The following is a 25,294-nucleotide window of genomic DNA, read 5'->3' as shown; positions in this document are numbered from 1 at the left end:
CTTCCTCATACGGAATAACTACCTCAAAATATTATCTGTTAAATTCAGTGTTACCCAATTTAGAAAGCCAACTCTGCTTGAAAACTGAAGTCTTACCCCATCTCTCTTTTGTTTCTACCTTTTAAAAGAACGGGACTCTTCACTGAATTTGGATTTCTCTCCAAGGCACCAGTTGTCCTTATAGTGATCATGGAGGAGGGAGAGAAACCTTCATCATTTAATTTCTCCATGAGTCTTTTTAAATTAAGGGAATAAAGCTGTGATGGGCGTAATCTCTTGGAACTCTTGGATCAGTTTCTTCTGCCTGCCGACCAATCACAAAAAGGTGGCAAAAATCACTCTCAGTTGATACCTTGCACATGGAAATAACTTATTTGAAAGACTGCATTCGGTACAATAGTTCCAGTCAGGTGCAGCTGGCATGAAAGCCAGAGGAATATGTCGTCCTGCTACATTTGAATGATAAGCAAATGAGAGTGTTGGGTTTGAACCAGAGAGTAAAACGTAAGAAAGCACAAGGGAGAAAAGACAGCAACCTTTCCTCTCAATCCTCCTTGCTCACAGCAGCTTGGAAAAGCTGTTTTGGATGACAGATTCCCAGAATTCTCCAGCTAGCCATGCTGGCTAGAGGATTCTGGGAGTGATTTGCAAACAGTGTGGAACATTTTAAATTATGTTTAAATATTTTGTTGTTGTTATTTGCTGTTTTTGTTTCAACGCCCCCTTCTTTATGCCTGTAAGCTACCTTTGGTAAGAAATAAGATATTTTAAGTGGCCTAAAAATATGGAGAATAAGAAGTACACCCACAACTCTAGTAACAACTGAGTAAGCTACTGTAGGTGGTATGTTTGCCACTGAGACCAGAAATGTTTTCATCTTTTGCCCACTCATTTTGCCTGTTCTTGGGCGTTTGGCCTACAGATTTGCAAATGGGGCAAGGAAACAGCTACACCATTTTTCTATACACCTTCCAGGTGCATTTGAAGGAGGGATGGATAGGATTTGAGAACATGGCTCCAAACCATGGGGAGGCTGCAGAAAACTATAAACCACTCCACAGCTGAGGCAGTTCTTTATTGGCCATCTTTTCCTTTCCCCCTCAAGGCTTAACAGGTTTGACCACGGAAACTGAAAACATTCATTCGACCTTTCTGCTAGCAAAGTGACAGCATCCATTGAATTTCAAGAGACTTTCTAATTCCTTCCAGCCCCCATTGTCATGCCCTGGAAGCTGGTTTAGTTGGAAGAGAATACAGTGAAGAGGCTCAGACCCCCATCAGCCCGTATCTGCATAGTACAAACAGTCTCTATATGTGCCCACGGGAAATGTTTCCTATGGACCGCAAGTGAAGAGCAAGCATCGGGGAACACTCTCAACCAGTCCTGCTCCCAGACAATGGCTACTGCAGGAGGGGAATGTAGGGTCCATGTGCAACATAGGCCCCCTCAAGTTGTTGGTTTTTTTTTTAACAATCCCCACTTTTTAGTCCATAAACACCCCTAAAAGGCACGGGAGGCAATTCTGGCACATTTTGGGCCTGATCTGACCATCCTGGGCTGAGAAGAGGCTTTTTTCCAAAAGGAAGTGACTCAGAAGTTAACTTCCAGATCATTTCTTGTAGGAAAAAAAAACCCCTACTTCTCTAGGGCCAAAAACGTTGTGAAAACACCTACCGTGTCCCATAAAGGCACAACACATTTTCTTTTAGAAATTGGGGGTATAGCCCTCTGAATTCCCTTGGAGAGGCCAATGCAACCCTATAGGAATCCACCCCTGCCTCATAAGCTTCCAAGACGCAGCCAATAAAGGGGTAGCTCTAGGTGGAACACACCATGCGCAGTAGCTTGGGAGTAGCCAGAAAGATTCCAATATCTGGAACTTCTAAGACAGCACTAAATCAAAGCTTTATTCCAGAATTATGGTCTTTCTTTTGTCTCCTGAGAGTCTTTTTCTCAGTAAGGACCAGCATCCCAGGAAAGAGCAGAGGCTTGGGGGGAATGTAATATACTATCAGCTGGGAGAGAGCAGCACTTCCAGAATGAGTCAGTTGAGGAAGACTTCAGGGCATGATGCGGATGGCGTTCCTCCATGGTTTGCTTAGTGTGGGGTCAATATTGAAGCAGGAAGACCGTCTGGGGTATGAGTCGAATCACAGTGGAGGAAAGAGCGAAAAAGAAAACAGACCCCAACTTCTAGCGTCTATCAGCACAGTTTTCCTTTTTCACAACTTCTTCAGTTTGTTCTTCTGAAATTTGGTGTGCACAACTTTCAAAGTCGTCAGAAAGTTTCCAAGGAAGAGCACCAGAAATGTGAGAGCCAGCACAAAAACCTGAAAAGAGCAGGGGACAGATGCGTGAGATACAAACTCCATTTGCACTGCAGAAATAATCCATAGGACTGGAAAAATTCATGGAAGATAAGGCTATGAAGACCTACTAGTCATGCTGCATCAGGGATGGGCACAGTATGGCTTGCGGGCCACTTTGTGGCTCCTGAAATCGCCCTTTTAAAAACCAGCATAATTTACAGACAATTTTTGCCACCAGAACATACAGAAAGCCCTGCAAATGCATTAATATGCAAAAATATCCTCCAGCCCCCACAAGCACCTTGTATTACCCCAAACACTTCCATTTTCCTCTGTATTCCCTCTCAAAATGGCAAGAGGGAGTGACATGATGTCAGAGCCACTGAATCCACAGGACTTATATATGTGTGAACTCATCGTTCAACAATGGATTCAATGGCTCTACTCCAGTCGGGATTCACCAACAGGATTTTGGCCTTAGGATGTCTCATGCACAGAACCAAGCAGCCCAATTCATTAGGATAAAGAGGAATAGATAAAAGGAAAAGACTTACTTGCCATTCCTTGCAGTCCTTATGCCTTGACAATTCAAACAGTGTGATAGCATTGTAGAGCTGCCAAAACTGACGGGGAGGAAAAAGGAAGAGTTAAAAAACAGGACTCGTAGAGAACTGAACAGTCATCTTAATCAAGACTTTGGCCAAATCCTTTATCGCACAGTAGCATAAAAGTTCCACAGGTGGAACTGCACTTTGGCTTCTCTCTCTCCCACACTCATTGTTTAGCTCTGGTATGGACAACTGCATGAGGGCCAGGATGCAATGTCCCCTCCAGCCCATCTGTGGGTCACACCTCCCCACAACAAACCATTTTTCTCTGCAGTCCTTCTCAAAATGGCAACAAGAAGTCATGTTGCATCACTTTCTGTCACAACTTTGAGAGGGATTACAGAGAAAAACACAGGTGTTGGGAGGTAGTACAGGATTATCGGGTGGTTGTAGGGGGTATTTTTACACATTTCACCAAAAACATTTGACACCCAGGGACCATAAAAATGGCCCTGGGGGGCTGCATACTGTACTTTGACCACTCCTGGCTTATGGGGACATAGCCAGATGTTTCTCTGATCTGCACCACTCCCCACCAGCCACTGAATAGTCATGGATCATTTCAGAGGGAAAAGAATTCTGTGAAGGTCAAAAGGCAGCATATGAAGGCGTATGTTGGACTTTCACCTGCCTATGCAACAGGTTGCCAACTCATTCATGTTACCATCCTGCACTGTAGAGCACACGAAACTATACCCATAACCTAGCCTCTGTTTCTTGTAACAGCAGCACCATCACCCTGATAGTTTTTGCGAAGAAAAGATGGTGTCCAACTTACATGCCCAAAGAACAAGAAGGGAAGCAGGAAGGTCAATCCTCTCCACATCCAAGACTGAAATCCCTCTAGAAAGTGATCAAAAATGTCACAGCTGAGTGAGGCAGCACAAGCATCCCAGAAGCCAAGCACACTAACTTCTTGCATTCTTGAGTGGCTCTCTGGCCAAATGAACCCCAAACCCAAGGAGAAAAATGTGTATAAAGGAACTCAGGAGGATTTTTTAAAAGCTGGGAGGAAGTGACTTAAGTAGAAAATCTAGAGTGGGCTGCTGTTTTTATCGTATACAAGCAAAAGTTCACCTACTGACATGACTGGACATTTTTGTTGGGTGCACAATATACACAAAGTTACGGACGCAGAGTCGTGCATGTAGTGCTGAAATTGGTGGTAGTGCTTCTTCCAGGATCCATGTTTATACATGCCATTGTGCGCAAGGGCTGTAAAACTCCCCAGACAGAGAGAGCATGCAAGGGGGTCTTGCAGCACCTTTGAGATCAACTGCAAAAGAAGCTGTGGCATGAGTTTTCGTAGACTTGGTCTGCTAGGCATCTGAGGAAGTAGACCAAGTCTATGAAAGCAAGACCTTTTTGCATACTAATATTCTGAACTAACACAGCGAGCTCCCTGAATCCCTGAACTTGACACAGGTATAGGATCTCAACCCTAGTGTTTGCCTTCTCTGGGTCACTCTGCCGCCCCTATTTCTAAAGGCTCAACTGAAGTTTTAAGTGACAGTGACACTACAAATTCAGGGGCTGAAGGACAATTTCATGGATAGGGGGGTCAGGATTCTTTTGGGGTGGCAATGTCCACTTTTTGCCCTCGACCTCTCAGAACAACACCCCTGGGCTGGAATCAGGCATCGTCCTGTAATGTGAAATGAGTTCTGAACATGCAACTCACCCACAGTGAGATCTAACTGGTTTCTTTCCCCTAACGCACGAAGTCTGTAAAGACAGCCGCTTTGGTAGTAGTATTGTAGAAACTGGACACAACCTGAAGGAAATCAAAGGGGGGTCATTTTTTAACTGGTGTACTGTCCACAAAGTGCATCATGTTCTTCAGGTCTCCTACCCCGGGTCTGCTCTTCTTAGTCACCTTGTACCTGGAGTGGGCCATTTGTAGCCCTTTGATGGACTTGCTGTGATAAAGCTTCTTTTCTCAGGCACTCATTTGAGTTTCATGAAGGTTTTTTTTACATGAAATAACAAGTTAATGCTGCATCTCAATTGTGTGAAAGCCACTTTCCTCATACTTAGATCCCGCATGGAACCCACGGCCCACCAAGTGTTCCTTCACCCATGGCATACACTGAGAATTCCATATTTATTGGACAGAACTTGCCAAAACACTTACTCTGAAAAATGGAAAAAGCTAAAAACTGGTTGCGGAACATTTGGTACATAAGACCATCTGGCCTGTGAGGAAGAGAGAGAGATAAAAACAACAACACACAATGACGTTTTTGCTCCCGTGGACATTGTGTCTGAACATATCATAATCCCATCTGAGAAATTAAAATGGAATCAACAACAAGGCAAGAAAACAAATCCTAGAAGAGCTTGCTAAGCCAACAATGAACAGCATTTCTAAAATTTGTCTTCAGGTGTGCAGAAGCAGCTTGTAGGAGCTTGCCAAAGTGGCAGTTATTTCATGCTACACAGTCATTTAAGGTCTCTTTCACACCACATAGTTACAGCACTTTGATACAGCTTTGGCTGCATCCTATGGCAATGTGGGATTTATAGCTTCATGAGGCACTACGGTTCTCTGGCTGAAAATTCTAAGTCTCTTCCCAAATTACAAATCCTAGGATGCTGTAGGATGTAAGCATAGCAGTTATAAGTAGTATCAAACTGCTATAATTGTTGTGTGAAAGAACCATCAATGTCAAAACTAACTAAACGTGGTTTCTCCCCACATCTGAATGGAATGGTCCAGGAAAGACTTTACTAAGTGCTCTTTCTTTACATTTTGAAATCCTCAAAGCACATTTTTAATGCAACCCCCACTTTATTCCTTCAGCGCTATCTTATATATACAGTCAGCCCTCCATATTCATTGATTCTTTATCAACGGATTCAACTATCCATGGCTTGAAAATATTCCAAAGATATATAAATTCCAAAGAGCAAATCTTGATTTTGCTATTTTATATGAGGGACACCAATTTACTATGCCACTGTATTTAATGAGACTTGCGCATCCATAGATTTTGGTATCCATGGGGGTTCTGGAACCAAACCCCAGTGGATACCAAGGGCTTAATATTTCTTCAAACAATCTGCCGTCATCAGCTCAAATTATTAGTCCCAACTAGAGGAAACTCACAGAATCAGTAGGATGCACATTCATCATTCAAGAGTCAATTCAATAGGTCTGCTTTAACTGGGACTACCATCAGGTCTGAGGCCCTAGCGCTGCTGCGTTTCCAATGCTCATAATGCCTCCAAATTATAAAAGGTCAAGAACTCACCATGTTAACATAACACCAGATAAAAAAGTAGAGACGTAATGATGAGACACCCACCAGCCCTTAATCCTGAAAGGAAGAGGACAAAGTTTCAGGCCAGATCATACATTACAAAATGACAAACCAGGATTACATTCTGGAAATGACATCTTTTAACTGCCGTAGCAGCATCCTATGGAATCCTGGGGTTTGCAGGTTGGTGAGGGACGAGAGGACTCTGGCTGACCATTCTAAATGATTGATGCTGTGTGCCTTCAAGTCATTTGTGACCTATGGCGACTCGAAGGCAAATCTATCACACGGACAGGAAGCCCCCAGCCACCACTGAAGGAGCATTAGATGCATGAAGCAGCCAACTGAAACTGAAAGCTTGCTTCTCAAGACTCTCTTGCTTTCAACAATACACATCTACACTACAGAAATTATAACATCTATACAAAATGTGGGCCTGTGACCCCAACACCATCACTCCCCCCCAATGATTTTTTAACATCTTTCGCCTGACGAAGCAGCCAGCAGAGCTTCCAAAATTTGCACAATGTGTTTTGTGCTTTTTGGCTGGCCAAGAAAGGTATCACTTTGTGGATTTTGTGTTATTTTGCTATCCCTGAACATGTTTACAGGGTGTTATTATTTAACAGGTATCCACCCCACTGGAACTCTGGTCCCTAAAATGTGGATTCCCCAGCTTATCAAACCAGAGAGCAAAGACTTTTGGGAGGGCATTTTACTCAGTTCTCACAGCAGTCAAGTCCATTCCCCTTCACGGAGGCAACTAAAGCATTCCACCCATCTTGAGGACCAGTACCTTGAGCCATTGCTGATGAGGATACTTTCCCTTATCGTCAGCGTGCAGTAATACCACACTAAGAGGAAGTTGAACACTTCATCAGTCACCCTGCAGGAGAAAAGAGGGTACATTTTTGTACATCCAGATCCTAAGCAAAAACACTGCCCTGAAATAACCTGCTAGCCACTGTGCCACAGACTCTCCTGAGGTGCAACCACCTTTTCACTCTTGTTTCTTATCTTGTTAAAAACAAACATGGGGTAAAGCACTCCGCATTGGACCTCTCCAGATACTTTGTGGAAAGTGAGGAGAATTTCCAAGGGAGGCAGGCATGTTAAACAAGAAGGTGCTAATGCCTTCCAGGGGAGAGGCCTATGTGCCAGAGAAGTGGTGCATGATCCAATTTGCAGAGGCGCCTTGGGGTAATACAGTGAAAGGATCCCATTAGACATAGACAAATCCACTCAACCGGAAAAGCCACACTGGTAGGGGCCCAGCAGAACCCTTTGAGCTGGGAAAGAGTGGGATTCAGCTCCAGTCTGTCTGACTGTAGCTGTGTGTGCCTGCCTACAACAGGCAATGTAAACAGCTGCTGCCACCAAAAATTTGATTTTTTTGACCTGGAGATGCCACAGACTGAACCTTTTGCATACAAAGCATCTCTGTACCCCTTAGGGATGCCCTCCCAAGTGTTGTCTGCTCACACGGAGTGTCTTTGATCTCAATGGCCTAACCTGTATCCCCCCCCCCACCTCTTCAAATTCAGTGTACAATCTGGTGGGCAGAAGCGAGATGGAGTCTACTGACAGCTCTCTGAGTGATTAGCAGTCAGTTGTGAAGTTTACTGACTCCTGCTTGTTTAACCACAGCAAAAACAAAATCAATGTTCTGTCTTAAGTTGTTGAAATGAAGCATTCACAGGTCCTGGGTGCGAGAGAACCAGTGGGGCCTGATCCCCTCTGGGTGGTTGAGGCAGAGGGCACCCTATCTCTGTCCAGAAAGGGCTACAGCTGGTGGGCACCACCTCAACAAGGCTTGAGTAAAAGTACCACAAACTGGGCTTTTCATTCTCCCCAGCTGGAGCCAGAATCTCTTTGCTCACTGAAATATGATTCTCAGCCGAAGGTAAAGAGGGATACTTTGTCTCCACTGTAAGGTGAACATTAACACTGTTCCCTGGGAAACAATGATGCAGCCTTACCGGTAATGAAGAACAAATCGGCAAGCGACTGCTCCTAGTAGTAAGATTATTGTCAAGTACAGTTTGAATTTTTCATATTCGTCTTTGTAGGCAAACCTAGAACAAAATCAGGGAAAGCCTTTTAGTACCAACAAAGAGACAGAAAACCAAACTTGCCTTTAATTAAACAACTGAAATGATGAACGCCTAAGGTGACCAGGGATATATTTTTGTGTGAACCATCTGTGATCTCCATTCAGGGATGGTAATTTTCATTATGGGCCTTCAAGTTGATTCTGAGTGATGATCTTTGCCTGGGGTTTTCTTGGCAAGATTTCTTCAGAGGGGGTTTCCTCTGAGGCTGAGAGTGTGTGACTTGCCCAAGATCACCCAGTGATTTTGTCTGGCTGAGTGAGAATTTGAACCCCTTGTTTCTGGAGTTCCAGTCCATCACTCAAATAATTCCAAACAATTCTAGGCTCAGAATTATCTTTAAACAAAGAGTCAGTGGACCTTGGGATTCTTTCAAGTAGATTCTCCCAAGTACAACATCTCTCTATCTCTGACCCAGAAGAGTGGAAAAGCAACAACTTACTTGGCCTGATTACTTAGTAGGGTTACATTCACATTTCCCAGCACCAGATTTAAGTACAACCTGAAAAGGAAAGAGCACAGCACATCAGATCTGCGAAGTGTTCATGTCAAGGTCTGTATTTTCAGAGTGTATTTTTGTGCCTTGGGTTACTTTCATATTTTACATTTAAATACCAGCATAAGAGGGAGCATCCTGAGCTTTTCTATGACGCACGTACATCAGAAATAGTTTTTAAAGTAGAAAGCGACAGCAGCTCAATGAACAGGGCTAGTGGAGGGCTTTGAGAGCGACAAAATGGCCTTCACAGGCGACGGTGTCCTCATGATGGACCTTAATGGTGAGAGATTCAGTACAGATAAAAGGAATGACCTCTTCACAAAAGCACACTGTTAACCCATGGAATTTGCTGCACTGATGACTTTAAAATGGGGAAACAGAAACTGATGGAGGAGATGACTACTGCTAGTAATTGTGATGGCTGTGCATCTTCTTCAGTATTCGTGGCAGTTTGCCTCTCAGTACCAGCTGATGTGGAACATGGCAGGAAGTTCTGCTTGCATTCAGATCCAGTTTGTGGACCTTCCCATTAGGTCACCTAGTTGGCTCCTTTGGGAAGAGACCGCTGGACAAGAGAGGCCTTTGGTCTCCTCCAAAAACAGAGTTTCATATCCATATCTTTAAAAAAAACACATTTAGCCAATAAGGCTTTGAGCTTTCATAACAAGCTTGATGGAGATGTCAACCTGAACCATCACCCTTTCTAACAGTGGCAGTGGTTGGCAGAGTTCCTTTTGAGGAGGGGGGATTTGGGATGTTGTAGGCCGCCTTGAGAAAGGTGGGATAGAAGTAAATAATAATAATAATAATAATAATAATAATAATAATAATAATAATAGGCCAAAAAGGGAATGCTTCCAAAAACTGTGATCATGGAACATTTCCCCTTCTTCCTTGGGTTCTGCTAATGTTTGATCTGAAACAACACACACTAGGTGTGCAACTGAGTAGGCCTCAGTTAGGTGCAGAAGCAAGCACACAGCAGGCTGTACCAGTCTCAAATGACAATTAAATCCACCACCTTATGCTCCTCCATGTGCGGGAACATCATACCAGCCTTTTCTGTTTGCTACACAAATAAAATAGTTATATGCTTTTTGAAAAGTCACTTGAACATATGTTATTTTCCTCAAGCTAAAACTCTTAACATGATTTCAGATCTTGTCTATACAGGTCAACCATGAGGAACATGTTCCACCAACATAGAATGGTCTGTTGCTGCAAAATTGTAGTATAATGCCTTATTTTGGACTCCAATTCCCAGGATTTCCCAGCCAGGAAGACCACTTGGGATTCTGGGAGTTGTAATCTTTTTAAAAAGAACTTTTCCAAGCTGGGAACGTTGGAGAGCCCCCCATTTTCCCCTGGATTCTACTAATAATCTGTATCCTTGATTGTTCCTTACAGGCATCCTCTCCTGAGAGTAAACCTGCAACTAGGCACACCTGCATACAAGACCTGATCTATGTTAAGCATCTAGGCTGAGAGACCTTAGGCAAACATTTCACTTTGTGTCAGGGGATGACAGGCCCCAGGGAATGTGCAGAGTGGATTCTAATAACAAGGTCACATGCATTGCTCTTGCTGAACAATGTGCTTGTGGGAACTGTTAACGGTTTCAATTACTGAAAGCCCAGGTTTCAGAAAGAACAGCTCTCGTATTAATGAAGCACTTACCCATTCTTTTTGGGCAAATAGGCTTCCATATCGAAGAAGACATTTTGACGGTCTTTGATCTGGTTGTTGATTTGCTGTATGAGCTCCAATTCTTCCAAGCTGCAGTTGTGTTTGCATCTGTGAAGTTGGGAAGACAATCAGAAATAAGTGGTGCTTAAAAACAGCAACACTTTCCTCTAATTCTTCTGGGTTGCAGCAGTTTAACGTAATCAATTTTCAGTGGATGGACTGCACCAGTCTGTGCCAACCTGACCAAAAGAGTCTTGTGGTACCTTTGAGACTGATTTATTAAAGCAGAAGCTTTCACAGGTGCTGTAACCAACAAAAGCTCACACTATACAAGGTCTCTTAGTCTGTAAGATGCTGCAAGACTCTTCGTAGTTTAAAGGAATCAATGTGTGATATAAAGCACCCTGATGTAGCCCGGGGGAATAAAGTATGTCCCACGGGCCACATGTGGCCCCTGAGAATCTGTTATGAGGCCCACAAACTCACCAGAGTCTTGCCATAAATTCATTTTTAAAGCTGAATTCAACCACCGCAACATCATGATGGTCGGGATTCTCTTGCCCTCCCCACCAGTCTCCACCTCCCATCAATAAAAGTGGTCATTTTCCAAAAGAAACATTATGGTCTCTGGGAAGGGAAGGAGGAGGAATGGCTCTTCACCCATCTTCACAGATTTTAAAAACTCGACTTTCATGTTTTAAAGACCTGTTAAGATGCAAGCCTCCATAATATCCTAAACTGATATATAACATAACATAACATTCTCAGACACCTCGGGGAAACTGACCAGCAAGGCGGCCCAAGCAAGGACTCTTCTGCCCCATTACCTTTGAAAGCTGCGCTGCAAGTCTTTCAATCCCCTCTTTTGCTTCTGTATGGAACTACTGAAGGTGGCCTGCAAGGTGTTCAGCTCCTCAAGCTTTTGTTTGTAGATTTTGTGGGCTTCCTGAAAAAGGAAATTGATAATTGGGATAGGTTGGTGGGAAAAAGCATTCAGAGATATAAAAATGGCAGCAAACAACATTGAGACAATACGTGTAAGGAGCAACAGTGTGGCTGCCACCACTCTGGTATCCTCCAGGGACACTGGATTCCCAACTCCCAGCCTGGCTGTGGATGATGAGGCTTAGAGTCCACTGCTTTCAGAGGGTGCTAGGGTGGGGGCAGCCATGCTAGTGTATTGGAGGAGTTCAAGTGCAGAGTACATTCCAGATGTAGGTCTGGGCCTTGACAGCACTGTACTTTGGTTGAATGAGAAGATGCCCCCTAGCTTTGGTGTTAAACTGAAGGGGCAGACACAGATTCATAAGAATTGGAAGGGGTGGCAAGGGCTATCCAATCTACCCCCCCCCCACTGTGCAAAAATGTACAACTAAGCACTCCCAAGAGATGCCCACCCATCCAACCTCTGTAAAGACCTCCAGTGAAGGAGAGCCCACCACCCTCCAAAACACCCTCTTACAGTCTTCCTAATGTTTAGTTGGAATCTTTTTTTTTTTTTTGTAATTTGAATTGACAGGTTCATGTTCTAGTCTCTGGAGCATACACAACACCCTCACTACTTCTCAGTCTGATGAGTAGGGCCAGAGATTATTAATTTTTTCCCAACATGCCAGAGACTGGCACCATATTTCTGTCTATTGGCTACCACTGTTCCTTTCCTGGAAACTCTCCAGGGATTGGCAGCCAATGGCTCAGGGACTGGCATTGGTCTAAGAACCACCACTTGAGAGGAGCAGACATCAATGTCCAAATGTGCTGTTTGCAGGTCAAGCGCGAGAAAGTGAACTTGAAGATCACCCAGAAGACACTCAACCAAGTACTCAGGGGCAGGTCATCAAGGAGACAGCCACTGAGGAAATCCATTGCGGTCACAAGCCAACTTGCTGGCATATACTCTGAGCTTGCCAAGTGCAGCTGCCGCTTGAGACGGCATCCAAGGTCAGCCCCAACCCAGCCTGGCATCTCAGAGGGCTGGATCTGGATGGGTCACGAGAGAGGAAACATGCATGGATGATGTCCAATAGTCAATGGACACCAGCATCCAAAAATCCAGAAAGGAGACCAGAGAAGGAAAGCCATCATTTATATACTCCAAGCAGATTTCTCTATTTGTCCGGCAGGCACCTCTGACCCCATTCCAAAGGTCTAATCCCCCCCTCCACTCCTTTGCCATCTGTTTCTTCGGAACAGCTGGTTTGAATGGCACTGCCAGCACAATCTCATTCCAGGATCAGAGGCTAGATAAATATATAAATAGAAAAGGAGGGATCTTGCTGCCATTAGTATGAGGGGGAGGCAACACTACCCCCTCCGAGAATTGGTTGCGCAGACAGGCAAGCTGGCACCCACACACATATACCCATGGACCTAACAACAATGTGTAAACTTTCCACATAAACAAATGTATTTGGGAGACATCGACTCACCCCCACCCTCTCAAACTTGGCTATTTTTTCATATTGATGGGTTACTGGCTAATGGGAAACCCATTTTTTGACCTGGAAATGAATGACACCAAATATTCTGTCTATACCTATTGTCCGACATGTTATACTTTTCTAGAGGGTCTCACTGAAACCCACAGGCACAACCCAGTAGCTTATCAACCCCTCTCCTTGCACCGTCTCTCTTCACCGACAGACATATTCAAAAGCTCAAGACTCTGTTCCCTAATAAAAGGCAAATTAAACATTAACCAAACTTTCCCCCTCAAACTTCCACAATCGCCACTTTGCATTTGTTTGCAGTTGCAAGGGAAGAGAAAAGCTAACTTCCAGCTAAAGGCCTGCATTCTTTTAGTTCCGCCTAGAGCAGACCCATTCCGTCCATTAGATTTGTCTACATGTTTACTCCACATTTAACAATTGGTTGAATAGGCCTACTACAATTGGGATAAACCAAAAGATGCCAGCCAAAGCTTGCCTCTGTGCAGGCGCGACAACTGTTCCTGCACATGTGTGCAGAATTCTGCCCCCTGCCCTGTGGTCCCCATTTTTCAAATCAGATGGGTGAGCTGCTCAAACCCATATACTAAAACTAAGACTCCCATTTCATGAAGCTGATTTATGTGGTATTGAAAGGTTAAGCATTCAAAAGAGACTGTAGTCATTCTGGGTGCTAGAAGTGTTCCAAACAACACCTCAAAGGCATCATCTTCCAAAGGAAGGACAAGAGCATTCCAAGAAGTTAGCCATAAGACAGCCTAGACACCTCTGTGGAGGCAATTCAGCATGCCAAAGGCTAAAGCATTTGTTTACCCAGAAGTCGAAAGTGATACCTACTTGGAAGGACAGATCCCAGCTTCTTGTTTAACAGGTCTTTGGTGAGATGGTCTCCCCAGACATCCTTCTATAACTCCTCCATCGCTGCATCAATGCTTAGAGTTGCAAGCCAACAAAATTAATTCCCAGCCTTCTGCCTGGGTTCTGTGGGACATTTTTAGAATGGAGTAGGGAAATCTTTGACCCTACAGCTCACTGGCACCTTGTCTCACATTCAGTTTACACTCCTGGTGAAAACAACACATCCAACATCCACAACTGCAGTTGCTGAAAGCATGTCAAGAGGACATCTTCCCTTCCCAAAATTCTGTCTCCTCTGAAGCTTAGCTAGGGTTGTATCCACATTGCAGAATCAAAGCAGTTTAACACTGCTTTAACTGCCACGGTTCCATCCTACAGAATCCTGGGATTTGTAGTCAGGTGGGACACTAGAGCTCTCACAGACCAGGCTGAACATCCCACCAAACTATAAGTCCCAGGATTCTGTAGGATGGAGCCATGACAGTTAAACTGCTTTAATTCGGTAGTGTGGGCACACCTTGATCTGCACTGACTGCCATATTAAGTCTCAAATAGCAAGGAAGATGCAGACATTACGGCACAGCCCAATTCTAATTCCCACAGACATAAGTCCACTTACGAAGATGCATTTGGCCAAGTACAACAAAACCTGCAAAACAGACCCCAAGTCCCCCACCTAAAGGAACCATGATCCTTATGGCAGAGGGAATGGTCGACCCTTTGACAAAGAAATGCTTGTGTTATGGGAGAAAGCTTACATATTTTTGTTGTGTGTTTCCCTGCAGGTGATGCTGAATCTCAAAATGTGGGAGACCTGACAACAACCGTGATGACGGTGATGTTTTTGAAAAAAATATCACTAAAATTAGAATAAAAAGAGACCCTTGAAAACAGGTCTCTTATTCCTTTGGGTGGCACAAAACAAACAGGAAGAAGATTCAAATAATTAAATTAAATCCCTGCTGTTAGGGTTGAGTCCCTGTGGAATGATTAAGAATCCATCCTACCGCTGTTGTTTTTTTACAACTGGTGAAGAGAGCAGAAGGTAAAAGACCGAATGGATTCAAGTGGCAGGAAAAAACCAGGAGGCCCATGTGCATCGGAAAGGACTGGCAGGCAATGAATGACATTTAAACACTGTAGCAAGTAATAGGAATGAATTACTTTTGACAAGCAACTCCTCCACCAGACTTCTTCAGGGAGTCAGGAGTGCTTCTGAATTTTCATTCCAAGGAGTTATATGCTTGCTTGTTTAGCACAACCGACTCCCGCAACCTAGCCAGAGCACCCCTGGGCATACTCTGCCTACATCCATCACTTGTTCCTCTATGATAAGTATTGGGGGGAAGAACGTGGGAGGTTTGCAGGATAGTCAACCCACTTGGTAGAGCTGGTAGGAGGAAGCAAGTCCCAGGGCCCGGCTCACAAGCCACGAAGAACCAAGTTTTGTCCAAGTTCCTAACATCGCCTGGAGTCAGCATCCACTCACCATGGGAGAGCAGGCAAGGGGGTGATCTACAACCACCGATGCAGAGCTGTTAACCAAAACACTTTTCAGGAGATGGGAGCAGGGAACCCAAAGAGCTCCTTGTCTCCAGAGAAACTTGCCCATATACCGAAGTCACTTTCAGAGGCCCTTCTGCAAGCACCCATCATCCGAGGAAGGCAGCAAATGGAGGCAGGGACTTTTGGATGGTGGTGCCCTGCATTTTGAAACCCTTTCACCAAAGACACTGTCATGTCATACTGGAAGAAGCCAAAGATGTGCATTTTCAGTCTCCAAAGATTAGGATTTTCCTGCTGTTCAGAGAATCTTTCTAACTGCATTCAGACCCCACTCCAATAACTATCTAGTGGCACTTAAAATACCAGGGTTTTAATGCTGCATTCCACCAGTGCATCTGAAGAAGGGAATCAAAATCCACAAAAGCTTATACTAAAGTAAATCTGTCTCGAAGGTGCGACTAGATTCTTTCCCCCCATCTTCTTCTCTTTTTACACTATGACAGACTAACACAGGGATCTCTTTGGAAGATGCTGTTTGTACCAGCTGCTCTCAGGTTTTTAAAATTCTTTAATTGTAACCTTTTTATTGTTTTGCATGCCAACCTGGTAAAAGTTTGGGGCATTTATAAAATTCTGAACAACAGCTAGCCTGCACTTAAGACGAATAAGTGAAAAGATGTTTATACAGTACCAGAGTAACTGGCAAGCCAGAGTGCAAGGCGATTAAATATTGCAACTTGTACAAAACTTGCTGACAAGGGGATTGTGCCGATGTTCCCATGGTTTCGAATGTTAAACTGAGAGCAGGAGGGGCCCTCGGCAAGAGGCACACCCCTCCATCACCTGCAACAAAGCCACCCTGCAAGTCACACACAACCCTCCAAGCAGATTTCGCTTTGCAAGCACAAAACCTTGGCTGAGACGGAGGAAGGAATGCGATCAATGACCTCCGCAGAGGTCTGAACAGGCTGGCACTTCCATTTCTCTCCTCCTGGGACCTGATCTTGTTCTTTTGCAAACTAGGAGGGGCCCCACAGCTGCAGCCAAGCAGCTCCAAATGCAGCCAAGCATCCACACTGGTTGCACTAAGCCCCCTGCTCCAAATCATTCTGGGCAACGTACCCTGGACTATGATCCTCTGCAAGTGCCAGAAAGCCACAGGAATCATTGCGTTCTTATACATATGGGCTTCCTCAGACCTCCGAAGCTACTGGAGTTGGTGGATAAATATTTTTATGGTGGTAACAAAGGGCCTCAACACCCCAAAGGCACCAGATCCCTTTTGATCTTGGAAGCTAAGCAGGGCCAGCCCTGGCTGTATGCCATGGGCAGGTTTACTCTTATCTATTTTATTGTTTGTACGTACAGCGCTGTGCAAATCTACAGTGCTATATCAATAAAGCATAAATAATAATAAAAATAATAATAATAGGGTGGCAGACTGCCAATGAATCTCAAGTGCTGTGGGTTATATTTCAGAGGAAGGAAGTGGCCAAACCTTATGAAATTCATGGGTTCCCCATAAGTCGACAGGCAACATAAAGGCCTCTCGTGAAGGCCTTTCTTAGTGTTTTCTGTTCTTTTTATAAAAAGAACTGTAAGGATGTAGGCTGGATTTTTTTCCTGTCATTCACTTGATTTAAACTACTCCAGGAGCTGAGAGCAGGAAGAGAAGAAATGCTTTAAAATTAATCCATAATAACACTACAATAAAAAGGACGGGAATTTTTTTTTTGGGGGGGGGGGGGGGGAGAGAAAAGAGATAATACCAATCTGGCCAATTTGCCTTCTCTAAATAGGTCAGAGAAGCCAAGGATTCTCCCCCTGCCATCTGACCTCTTCTTTCGATCAGCACAGTTATCCAGACTAAATGAAATTTGGAAAACAGACGATGCAGACGTGGAAAAGCCCTTTTGGATTGCTCTGTTTATAGCAAAGGCCATTCTTCAAAAGTTAAAGAGAGGAACAAGGCTAGATTGTGGGGGTTGGGTGCTTTGGCACAAGATTGTTTTGATAAGCGGTCAGCTTGTGCCAAGTGGAGAAAAGTTCCAAATTCCAGCCTGCCGCCTCTACCTTTCCTGGCCCTTCCAATGTTTTACACGTCTTAATCTGGCAAAGTGTTAATAGGTAAGGAATTTATTACTGGATCATCCCACCTCCTGCCACTGTGGACTCAACCGGACACTGTGAACTCAACCAAAGGCCTTTCTCCACCTCAACCTTCAGAGCTGTGAGGTCAGCCATGGCCAGACCTCAACCGTGAAGTCTCTGCTTGGCTTGCTGAAGGTCCTGGATTCGGATCTGGGAGCTAGATTTTGCTTGAAAGTGCATTTTGACACTGTGGGGTGGTGAGGGTCCTCCATACATTTTGGCTGCAACTCCCATCTGCTCACAGTACAGAGGACTGTGGGGTCTCCACCTTAAGGGTCACATTTCTTAGTTATGATTTTTAGCTTTGGGGAAGGCTAGGTTAAATGGGCTCCCTCCTTCCCATCCATCTGTCTGTTGAGGTGCTTTTTAAAGCACTTATTTTTCCTGAGCCTCTCAGTGCCTGCATCCAAACTGAAGAAATAACCCAGGCTGACACAACTTTAACATCCATGGCTCAATGCTATGGAGTCCTGGAACGCTATGGAGTCTGGTGGGGCCACCACAGCTCTTTGACAGAAGAAGGCTCAACGTCTCACAAAGCTACAACTCCCAGAATCCCACTGCTTTGAGCCGTGGTAGTCAAAGTGGTGTCAAACTGGATTATTTCTGCAGTGCGGACGCAGCCAGTGTCTGACACCTGCACAAGTTCCCTGATGGAAGCGGATGGTCTTTTTGGCCAATATACGTTACACATTATATACTGTATACAGTACACAATATACTTTTTGCAACTACGTCATGAGGTTTCTTGGAGATGGGACCCAAGTCTAAAAATGAAATTCATTTATGGTTTGTATACACCTGACACACATACCCTTAAGGTTATTTGATACACAACAGGACATGGGGAGGCCAGAATTCGAATCCCGGCTTGGCCATGGAAACCCGCTGGGCGACCTTGGCCAAGTCACATTCCCTCAGCCTCAGAAGACGGCAATGGTAAACCCCCTCTGAAGAAACTTGCGAAGAAAACCCTGTAATAGGTTCACCTTTAAGGGTCACCTTAAGTTATAGGTTGATAGGGTCACCATAAGTTGGAAAGGACACAAAGGCACCCAACAAGAACAACAAGCCCTTAGAAAGAGAAGCTGTACAGAGCCTGGAAATAGGTATCAAAGCACTCCTCCTGTGCAAAAACACAGGCCTAGAGAGTGGAAAAGTGACTTTTGGGGACCCAAAGGTCATAAAAAAGCAAGCCGGATGAGAAATCCTGGGACCAAGAGTGCTGAGAAAAACCACCTTGACAAGCTCTCCCATGAATAGTATCCCAGATGCAACTGGATCATAGAGAAGGATTCCTCTCCAACACTTTTGGGGTGAGGCTCTTTGATGCTGAGCTCCTTTTGGGGAAAGACCAGGGGAAATGCAGTCCTCCTCTTGGGGAAAGCATCACAGAAATCATTTTGGGGTTGTTGTGTTTTTGGACTACGTGGCCATGTTCTAGAAGCGTTTCTTCCTCACGTTTTGCCAGCATCTGTGGCTGGCATCTTCAGAGAAGATGCCAGCCACAGATGCAAGCGAAATGCCAGGAAGGAACACTTCTAGAACATGGCCATAGAGCCTGAACAAACCACAGAAAACGATGGATGCCGGCTGTGAAGAAGCCGGAACCGCCTTGGCAAGGGTTCAGAGGTGCTGCTGCGCTGGGCAATGCCTCCATCCCCTTGGGAAGTCCTTCCTCGAAGTCAAAGGGACAACCAGACTGAGCCCTTCTCCTTCTGTGAAGTCAAAGGCTTTCAGGGCCGGCATCCATGGTTTTTTGTGGGTTTTTCGGGCTCTGTGGCAGAGTTTCTTCCTGATGTTTTGCCTGCATCTGTGGCTGGCATCTTCTCCTTCCCTTCCATCCAGCATCCAAGAAGAGTGGAAGACATGGCCTCCGGCTGGAAGCAGAGATGCAGGCTCTCTCTGTCTTCTTTGTGGGCAGGAACACCTAGGCTGCTTCCACACGGCAACATTCCTCCGCTTTGACCCCGCTTTAACCGCCAGGGCTCCCGTCTCAGGCATTCAGGGCACTGCGGCTGGTAGAGGCACCAGAGCAGGTCTTGGCCTGCATCTCCATTGCAGAATTGACAGACTTGGACACTGCTTTAACTACCACGACTCCAAGCTATGGAATTCTGGGATCTGTAGGATTGCCAGGTCTGTAGCCTTCCCTGTCAGAAAGCTGGGCCCAGAATGCCACAGCCTGGCGCCAGGGTGCTTGAAGCGGGGTCAAAGTGGGTTAATTCTGCAGTGTGGAGGCAGCCACAGCAGCCTTTCCTCCATTGTTTCTCCCTCCTTGGCCTGCGATGGGCTTCTCTGAAGGCACCCTGATGGCTCTTAACTCTAGACAGCGGGGGAAAGCGCCTACCTGGAGCTGCTGGAACTCCTCCTCCAGCTCCCTCCACTCCTCGCGGCACTTCTGCAGCGGCAGGGCCATGCTGGGGCGGGCGAGGCAGCCGGGCGGCCCCGCCGATCCTCCCACTAGGCGCCACAGCCCCTCAGCCCCGCCGGGACCGCCAGCCCTCAGCTGGGCCCGGGCCCACGTGCGCCCGTGACGTCACCGCCGGGCCCCGCCCCGTTAGCCCCGCCCTCCCTCCCTGTCACTCAACTAGCAGGGGGCTTCTTTCCCCTTCCATTAATTGCTGGCCCGCCTGGCCTCGCCGCAGCCGCAGCCCGACCCAGCTTCCCAGCTGCCCATCCCTCCGACTGCAGCCCTTTCCGACAGGCAGCAAGCAAAGCAAAAGGGCGATTAGAAAACACCAGGGGCCCCCCACTGCGCAGGCGCGCCCGTCCGGCTCTGGCCATTGGCCTCCTGGCTTCCGATTGGGCCAAAGGAAGTGGGGCTTCCCTTTGGCTCCGCCCCCTCTCCCCTCCCCTTGCGGTTAACTCTTGCTCCCCCCGTCGCTCTTAGGACAGCTGCGCGGGTTTGCAGCGCCCCCTGGTGGAAAGGCAGCGGAAGGGGAGGGCTTGGGTTCTTGTTGCAAGATCTCTCTATAGATATAGATATAGATATACAGCTCTCTCTCTCTCTCTCTCTCTAATTGTATTTTATTGTGGATGGGTGCGTTTGGGAGGCTTGGGATACAATGATGATAACTGTTTTATTGTGTTTAAAGGGTGTTTTATTATTGTTAGCCACCTCAATCTGCTTGGAGAGGCGAGATACAAATAAATAATTACCATTATTATTATTATTATTATTTCTCTCTTTATCACTCAGTGGGGTGGAACGGTTTGGACACTGGACTAGGACTCTGGGAGACCAGGGTTCGAATCCTGGCTCGGCCACAGAAAGCCACTCAGGGACCTTAGGCAAGTCAAACTTTCTCAGCCTCAGAGGAAGGCAAAGGCAAACCCCCTCTGAACAAACCTTCCCAAGAAAACCCTATAGCTTCGCCTTAGGGTCGCTGTAAGTCAAAAATGACTTGGAGGCCCACCACCACAACAACGACAACAGCAGCCAAACTTGTGATACACTGAACAGCTCTGGTGTTTTAGGCATCTGAGTAAATTCTGAAATGCTGAAAATCTGAAAGGCAGAAATTCATACTATCCAGGAGAGCCCACAATAATATATCACTGGTTCCAGAACTCATTCCAGGCTGGTTTTCAAGCCACACAATAAAAAGAAAGTCCAGAGTTGGGCTGGGAGGATAGATAGTAACACTTAAGCACTACTCAACGTTTGCAAGCTTTCACATAACCCTGGAGACCTCCTTACAAAGACTCTGCAAAGCAGTTTACTCACAGTATCCCCATTTTGCAGATGGAGAGACGGAGGCTGCATCCGCCCTGCAGAAATAATCCGGTTTGACACCACTTGAACTCGAATTCAAAGCAATGGAATTCAAAGCAAAGCTCTGGTGCCCCACCAAACTACCGTTCCCAAAATTCCATAGTATGGAGCCATGGCAGTTAAAGCAGTGTCAAACCAGTTGATTTCTGCAGTATGGATGCAGCCATAGGCAAGTTGCAAGTTGCTTTCCTCCTAAGAGAAGTACGCTTTGAGTCACAAAAGCTGTGAGAGACGTATAGGTCTGAAGGGTGCGAGGAAGAAAAGGAACGGGGCGTAGGTATTCTGTCCGGCCCTTCAATCCCTTGCTGTCTTGTCCATGGCGGCCTGCCTAAATTTAGCTGCAGGAAGTCATTTGATCAGGTACAAAGCAAACCTAAGCAGATTCCAGGGCAGATTAGCTAAGATTTCACTTTCTTCTCGGAAGGGCTTCTCAGATTCAAAATGTGCGAACAGCGCCTGGTGAAAATGAATCACCTCCCCTATTCACCCAGCAATGCTAGACATGCACCTTTGGGACACAATCCCAACGTGCTTCCTATTATGTGCCATCGAGTCGGCTTTGATTTATGCCAACCCCATGAATGGCAGCTCTCCAAGAGACCCATGGTAGAAAGAATGCCGTTTGACGCCACTTGGACTGCCATGGCTCCATCCTACAGGGTCCTGGGATTTCTAGTTTTGTGAGCTGCCAGTGCTTTTCTTGGCAGAGAAGGCGAAAGACCTTGTAAAATAAGTCCAAGGTTTCCATAGGAAGGAACTACAGCACTCAAAGTGGGGTCAAACTGCATTATTTTGACAGTGTAGATGCACCTGCACTTACCTGTTTCTTTTATGGATAGCTCACCTTTCTCCCAGGGTAATAGCACAGTAGCAGTTATTATTTTCATTGACATCCCATCTTTTCTACAATAATGGGACCCAAAGTGGCTTACAAAACGCAGCCAACATAATGGCTTATACAACAGTTGAAACACAAGCCTAAGAAAACCATGATTTTAAAACCGTTTTAAAAGGCTGATAAAATACAGGAATAATGATAAAAACAACAGACCTGCTTCCGCCGATGGTTAGTGCTCAAAGGCCTGGGTGAACAAAAAGGTTTGGGCCTCCTGGCAGAGAGAAAGCAAAGAAGGGACCACACCAGCCTCCTGTGGAAGAGAATTTCAGAGTTTAGGAGCAGCCACCAAGAAGGCTCCTCGCCGGGTCCTCACCAAATGGACCCCTGAAGGTGGTGTTCAGGCCTTGCAGACTCTGGGCTGTGCCTTCCTTGACTGAGCAAGGAAGGCCATGGCAAACTACTATTGCATATCCCTTGCCTTGCCTAAAAGAACCCTATGAAATTAATGGGGGCACCATAAACTGACAAACAGCATGAAGGTACACTACTACAACTGTGGGATATTATGCACCTTGACCAAGCATTTGTTCACTTTTCACATAGCGTATATCCATGCCCATGTTGTGTGAAGGAAGGCTGCATCTGCACTGCAGAAATAAAGCCATTTGGCACCACTTTAACTGTTATGGGGCCATCCTGCAGAATCCTGGGATTTGTGGTTGTGTGAGACACCAGCACCCTTTGACAATGACTAAAGACCATGTAAAACCACAAACCTCAGGATGCCGTAGGAGGGAGCTACACTACTTAAACCTTCTCTCTGGAGAAGGTTAAGAGGTGACATGATTGCCCTGTTTAAATATTTGAAGGGATGTCATGTTGAGGAGGGAGCAAGCTTGTTTTCTGCTGCTCCAGAGACTAGGACCTGGAGCAATAGATGCAAGCTGCAGGAAAAGAGATTCCACCTCAACATTAGGAGGAACTTCCTGACAGTAAGGGCTGTTCGACAGTGGAACAAACTCCCCCGGAGTGTGGTGGAGTCTCCTTCCTTGGAGATCTTTAAGCAGAGGCTGACTGGCCATCTGTCGGGGATGCTTTGATTGTGATTTCCTGCATGGCAGAATGGGGTTGGACTGGATGGCCCTAGCGGTCTCTTCCAACTCTATGATTCTATGGTGTCAAACTGCATTAGTGCAGATGGAACTTAAGTGATATAAGACATATTGACTATCTATAGAAGAAGCCCTGGGAAGGCCAGTCAGGATACAGTGCTATGTCCCCTTACCTTGTGCCACCAATTCAAACACAAGCAGCTTCAGCAGTGACAGACAGTTCAACAATTCAGCTGATCAAAGATCATGGGGGTACTTTTGTGATGGATCCTGGGTTTTGGGGCATCCTGGTTTCTTCTTTGTAGTCACTAGGTGGCGTGCGGCACCCAGTCTGACCCATTTGTCTTTTGTACCTGTTGGCAGAGGCTGGAAGTGATGACCTCTTCCTTGCGTCCCTTCCATCAATAGCAAGCAAGAACCTGACAAAGGATTCTGGACTAGCACACCCACACGCCCTCCAACATTTCACAGATGCAAAATGTGTGGCCAAGTAGCATCAGAGAGTGGTCAAGCATGCAAAAGTATTAATGAGGAAGAACAAACAAGCCAGGAGAGGCTGTGGCAGTTTGTTTTTGCCTGAGCCTCCTGGGAAGGGCAACATTCCACCCCATTCTTTCCTCTCTCCCCGCTTCTAAGTGAACTGAGTTCAAATTATTTTTGTACTTTTAAACACAGTTTGCAATGGTTGAAATAAGCGGAGGTCAAAGGAGAAAAAGTGAAGGAGACACTGGGACAGTTTAAAATCAGCCTTAAAAACGGGATGACAGAAGGTCAACAGAGATTGTCCCTGCCAAATTCGGACAGTTGGAGGGAATGGAGCCATGGTATTGCAGTTGGCGCCAGGTTCATCCCCCAGCGTCCAGGGGTATAGTTATGGGTGGGTGGGGCAAAATGAGAGCACTGTTCCTCAAATAAAAATTCTGCCTCCTGCCATGAAATTTTCCTTCAGTCCCCACATTTACTGCATTGCAATCACTTAAAACTTCAGTTGGACATTTAGAAATGGAGCTGAGGCATCCAAAGAGGCAAATAATGCAAACGCAGCAAATAGATTTCACTCTGTGATGGAAAATGTTATCTGTTTCCCTTGGCATTCTTATAGGGGGCAATGCCCCATTTTGGCTTTTGAAATTAATACATTTGAAGGAATTGCATGCACAAAGCTGCTCTGCAAGCTTGTAGCAAAATCATGGCACCTTAAGATGACTTGCCCAGTATACATTTACTGTTCAGTCATATCCTTTCCTTGGATCCCAACCTGTACTTCTAAACACTCAGCTGGAATGCTAGAAATTTGAGGGCTGAAGGAAAATTTCATTGCAGGCACCTGCATTTGGCCCTTTTGTTGCTACACCCCTGACCTAAGCCAAGTTCATCTTAACCTGAAAAAGAAAAATCAGTCTAGATCACTGTGAGAAGATTTCAACAGACGCACACATTTTCCCTTCATTGAAGGATCCCAAAGCATTTGTAAAGACATTAGCTGATACTCCACATCACATCCTTTGCTACATTGCAAAAGCACAACAAACCCCTGTTTGTGAAGATGCATATCCGGGCACCAGAAAGCGTGCTCCAATGAACATCAGTCATGTCTGATGTGCGCTGAGCACATTTCATGTGCATTGGGCATGGCTGATACACATCAGCATATCTGATCACATTGGGCACATCTGATGCGCACTGGGCATTCCTGTTGTGCTCCAGCACTTCCTAGCCAGTGTACAGACGTGCACTGGGGAGTACACATATGCCCCTTGAAGCCCATTGTTCATGTCACATCAGTCATTCCACCGTTGTGCAATGGCTGCCTGCATGCATTAATGTCACAGCAGTGGCAGACATGGTGAGACTACTCAGTTCTATTACCTGCACACATAGGTCCACTTACAAAGATGGAAGTCTCATTCTGAACTCCAGACACGGTTCTTGGGGTTCCATTCCCCCATTCAAAAGGTTCACGAGTGGAAGCTTCTCTGCTCCATACAATTCTGACATTCACATTGTAAGGGAAAAAAGAAGTACATCTGTTGTTGTTGCTGAGTACCTTAAAGTCATTTCCAACTTATGGCAACCACTATCATGGGGTTTTCTGTGGCTGAGTGTGTGTGACTCACCCAAGGTTTC

The 25,294-nt window shown here is 45.6% G+C and overlaps 1 protein-coding gene and 1 long non-coding RNA gene across 3 annotated transcripts; both read right to left on the bottom strand.

Moving 5' to 3' along the window:
- Nucleotides 1-1,056: 1,056 nt before the first annotated feature.
- Nucleotides 1,057-21,467, bottom strand: TMEM120B (transmembrane protein 120B). 2 transcript variants are annotated; one of them, XM_089489685.1, is made up of 12 exons: nucleotides 21,170-21,467; nucleotides 11,305-11,423; nucleotides 10,469-10,585; nucleotides 8,735-8,794; nucleotides 8,161-8,256; nucleotides 6,978-7,067; nucleotides 6,173-6,238; nucleotides 5,053-5,114; nucleotides 4,600-4,692; nucleotides 3,697-3,761; nucleotides 2,865-2,933; nucleotides 1,057-2,331 (listed from the first exon to the last, which is right to left on the bottom strand). In XM_089489685.1, exons 1-12 carry the CDS (start codon nucleotides 21,206-21,208, stop codon nucleotides 2,224-2,226), a joined length of 984 nt encoding a protein of 327 aa, XP_089345811.1. In that variant the 5' UTR covers nucleotides 21,209-21,467; the 3' UTR covers nucleotides 1,057-2,223. The 2 variants fall into 2 exon arrangements, with proteins under 2 accessions (XP_089345811.1, XP_089345810.1); XM_089489684.1 differs by lacking the exon at nucleotides 21,170-21,467 and adding an exon at nucleotides 19,790-20,025.
- An 819-nt stretch (nucleotides 21,468-22,286) lies between these two features.
- On the bottom strand, nucleotides 22,287-25,181 carry LOC149290042 (uncharacterized). The gene is made up of 3 exons (XR_016277263.1): nucleotides 25,059-25,181; nucleotides 23,341-23,520; nucleotides 22,287-22,365 (listed from the first exon to the last, which is right to left on the bottom strand). It is a non-coding gene; the product is annotated as an uncharacterized LOC149290042 (long non-coding RNA).
- Nucleotides 25,182-25,294: the final 113 nt, after the last annotated feature.

This window comes from Sceloporus occidentalis, unplaced genomic scaffold, assembly GCF_023333645.1.
Source record: "Sceloporus occidentalis isolate IW3139 unplaced genomic scaffold, rSceOcc1.0.p SCAF_41, whole genome shotgun sequence".
Classification (NCBI taxonomy): domain Eukaryota; kingdom Metazoa; phylum Chordata; class Lepidosauria; order Squamata; family Phrynosomatidae; genus Sceloporus; species Sceloporus occidentalis.
Note: the sequence above shows the minus strand (reverse complement) of the source record. Positions and strands in the feature narration are given on the sequence as shown.

Excerpts from the sequence above, each read along its gene's own strand:
- TMEM120B (XM_089489684.1), bottom strand. The coding sequence starts at position 19,858 with ATGGCCCTGCCGCTGCAGAAGTGCCGCGAGGAGTGGAGGGAGCTGGAG. Across the intron at positions 8,257-8,734 it reads CTACTAAGTAATCAGGCCAA|GTTTGCCTACAAAGACGAAT; the intron begins GTAAGTTGTTGC and ends ATTTTGTTCTAG. Across the intron at positions 2,934-3,696 it reads CCTTCTTGTTCTTTGGGCAT|TTTTGGCAGCTCTACAATGC; the intron begins GTAAGTTGGACA and ends CCTCCCCGTCAG.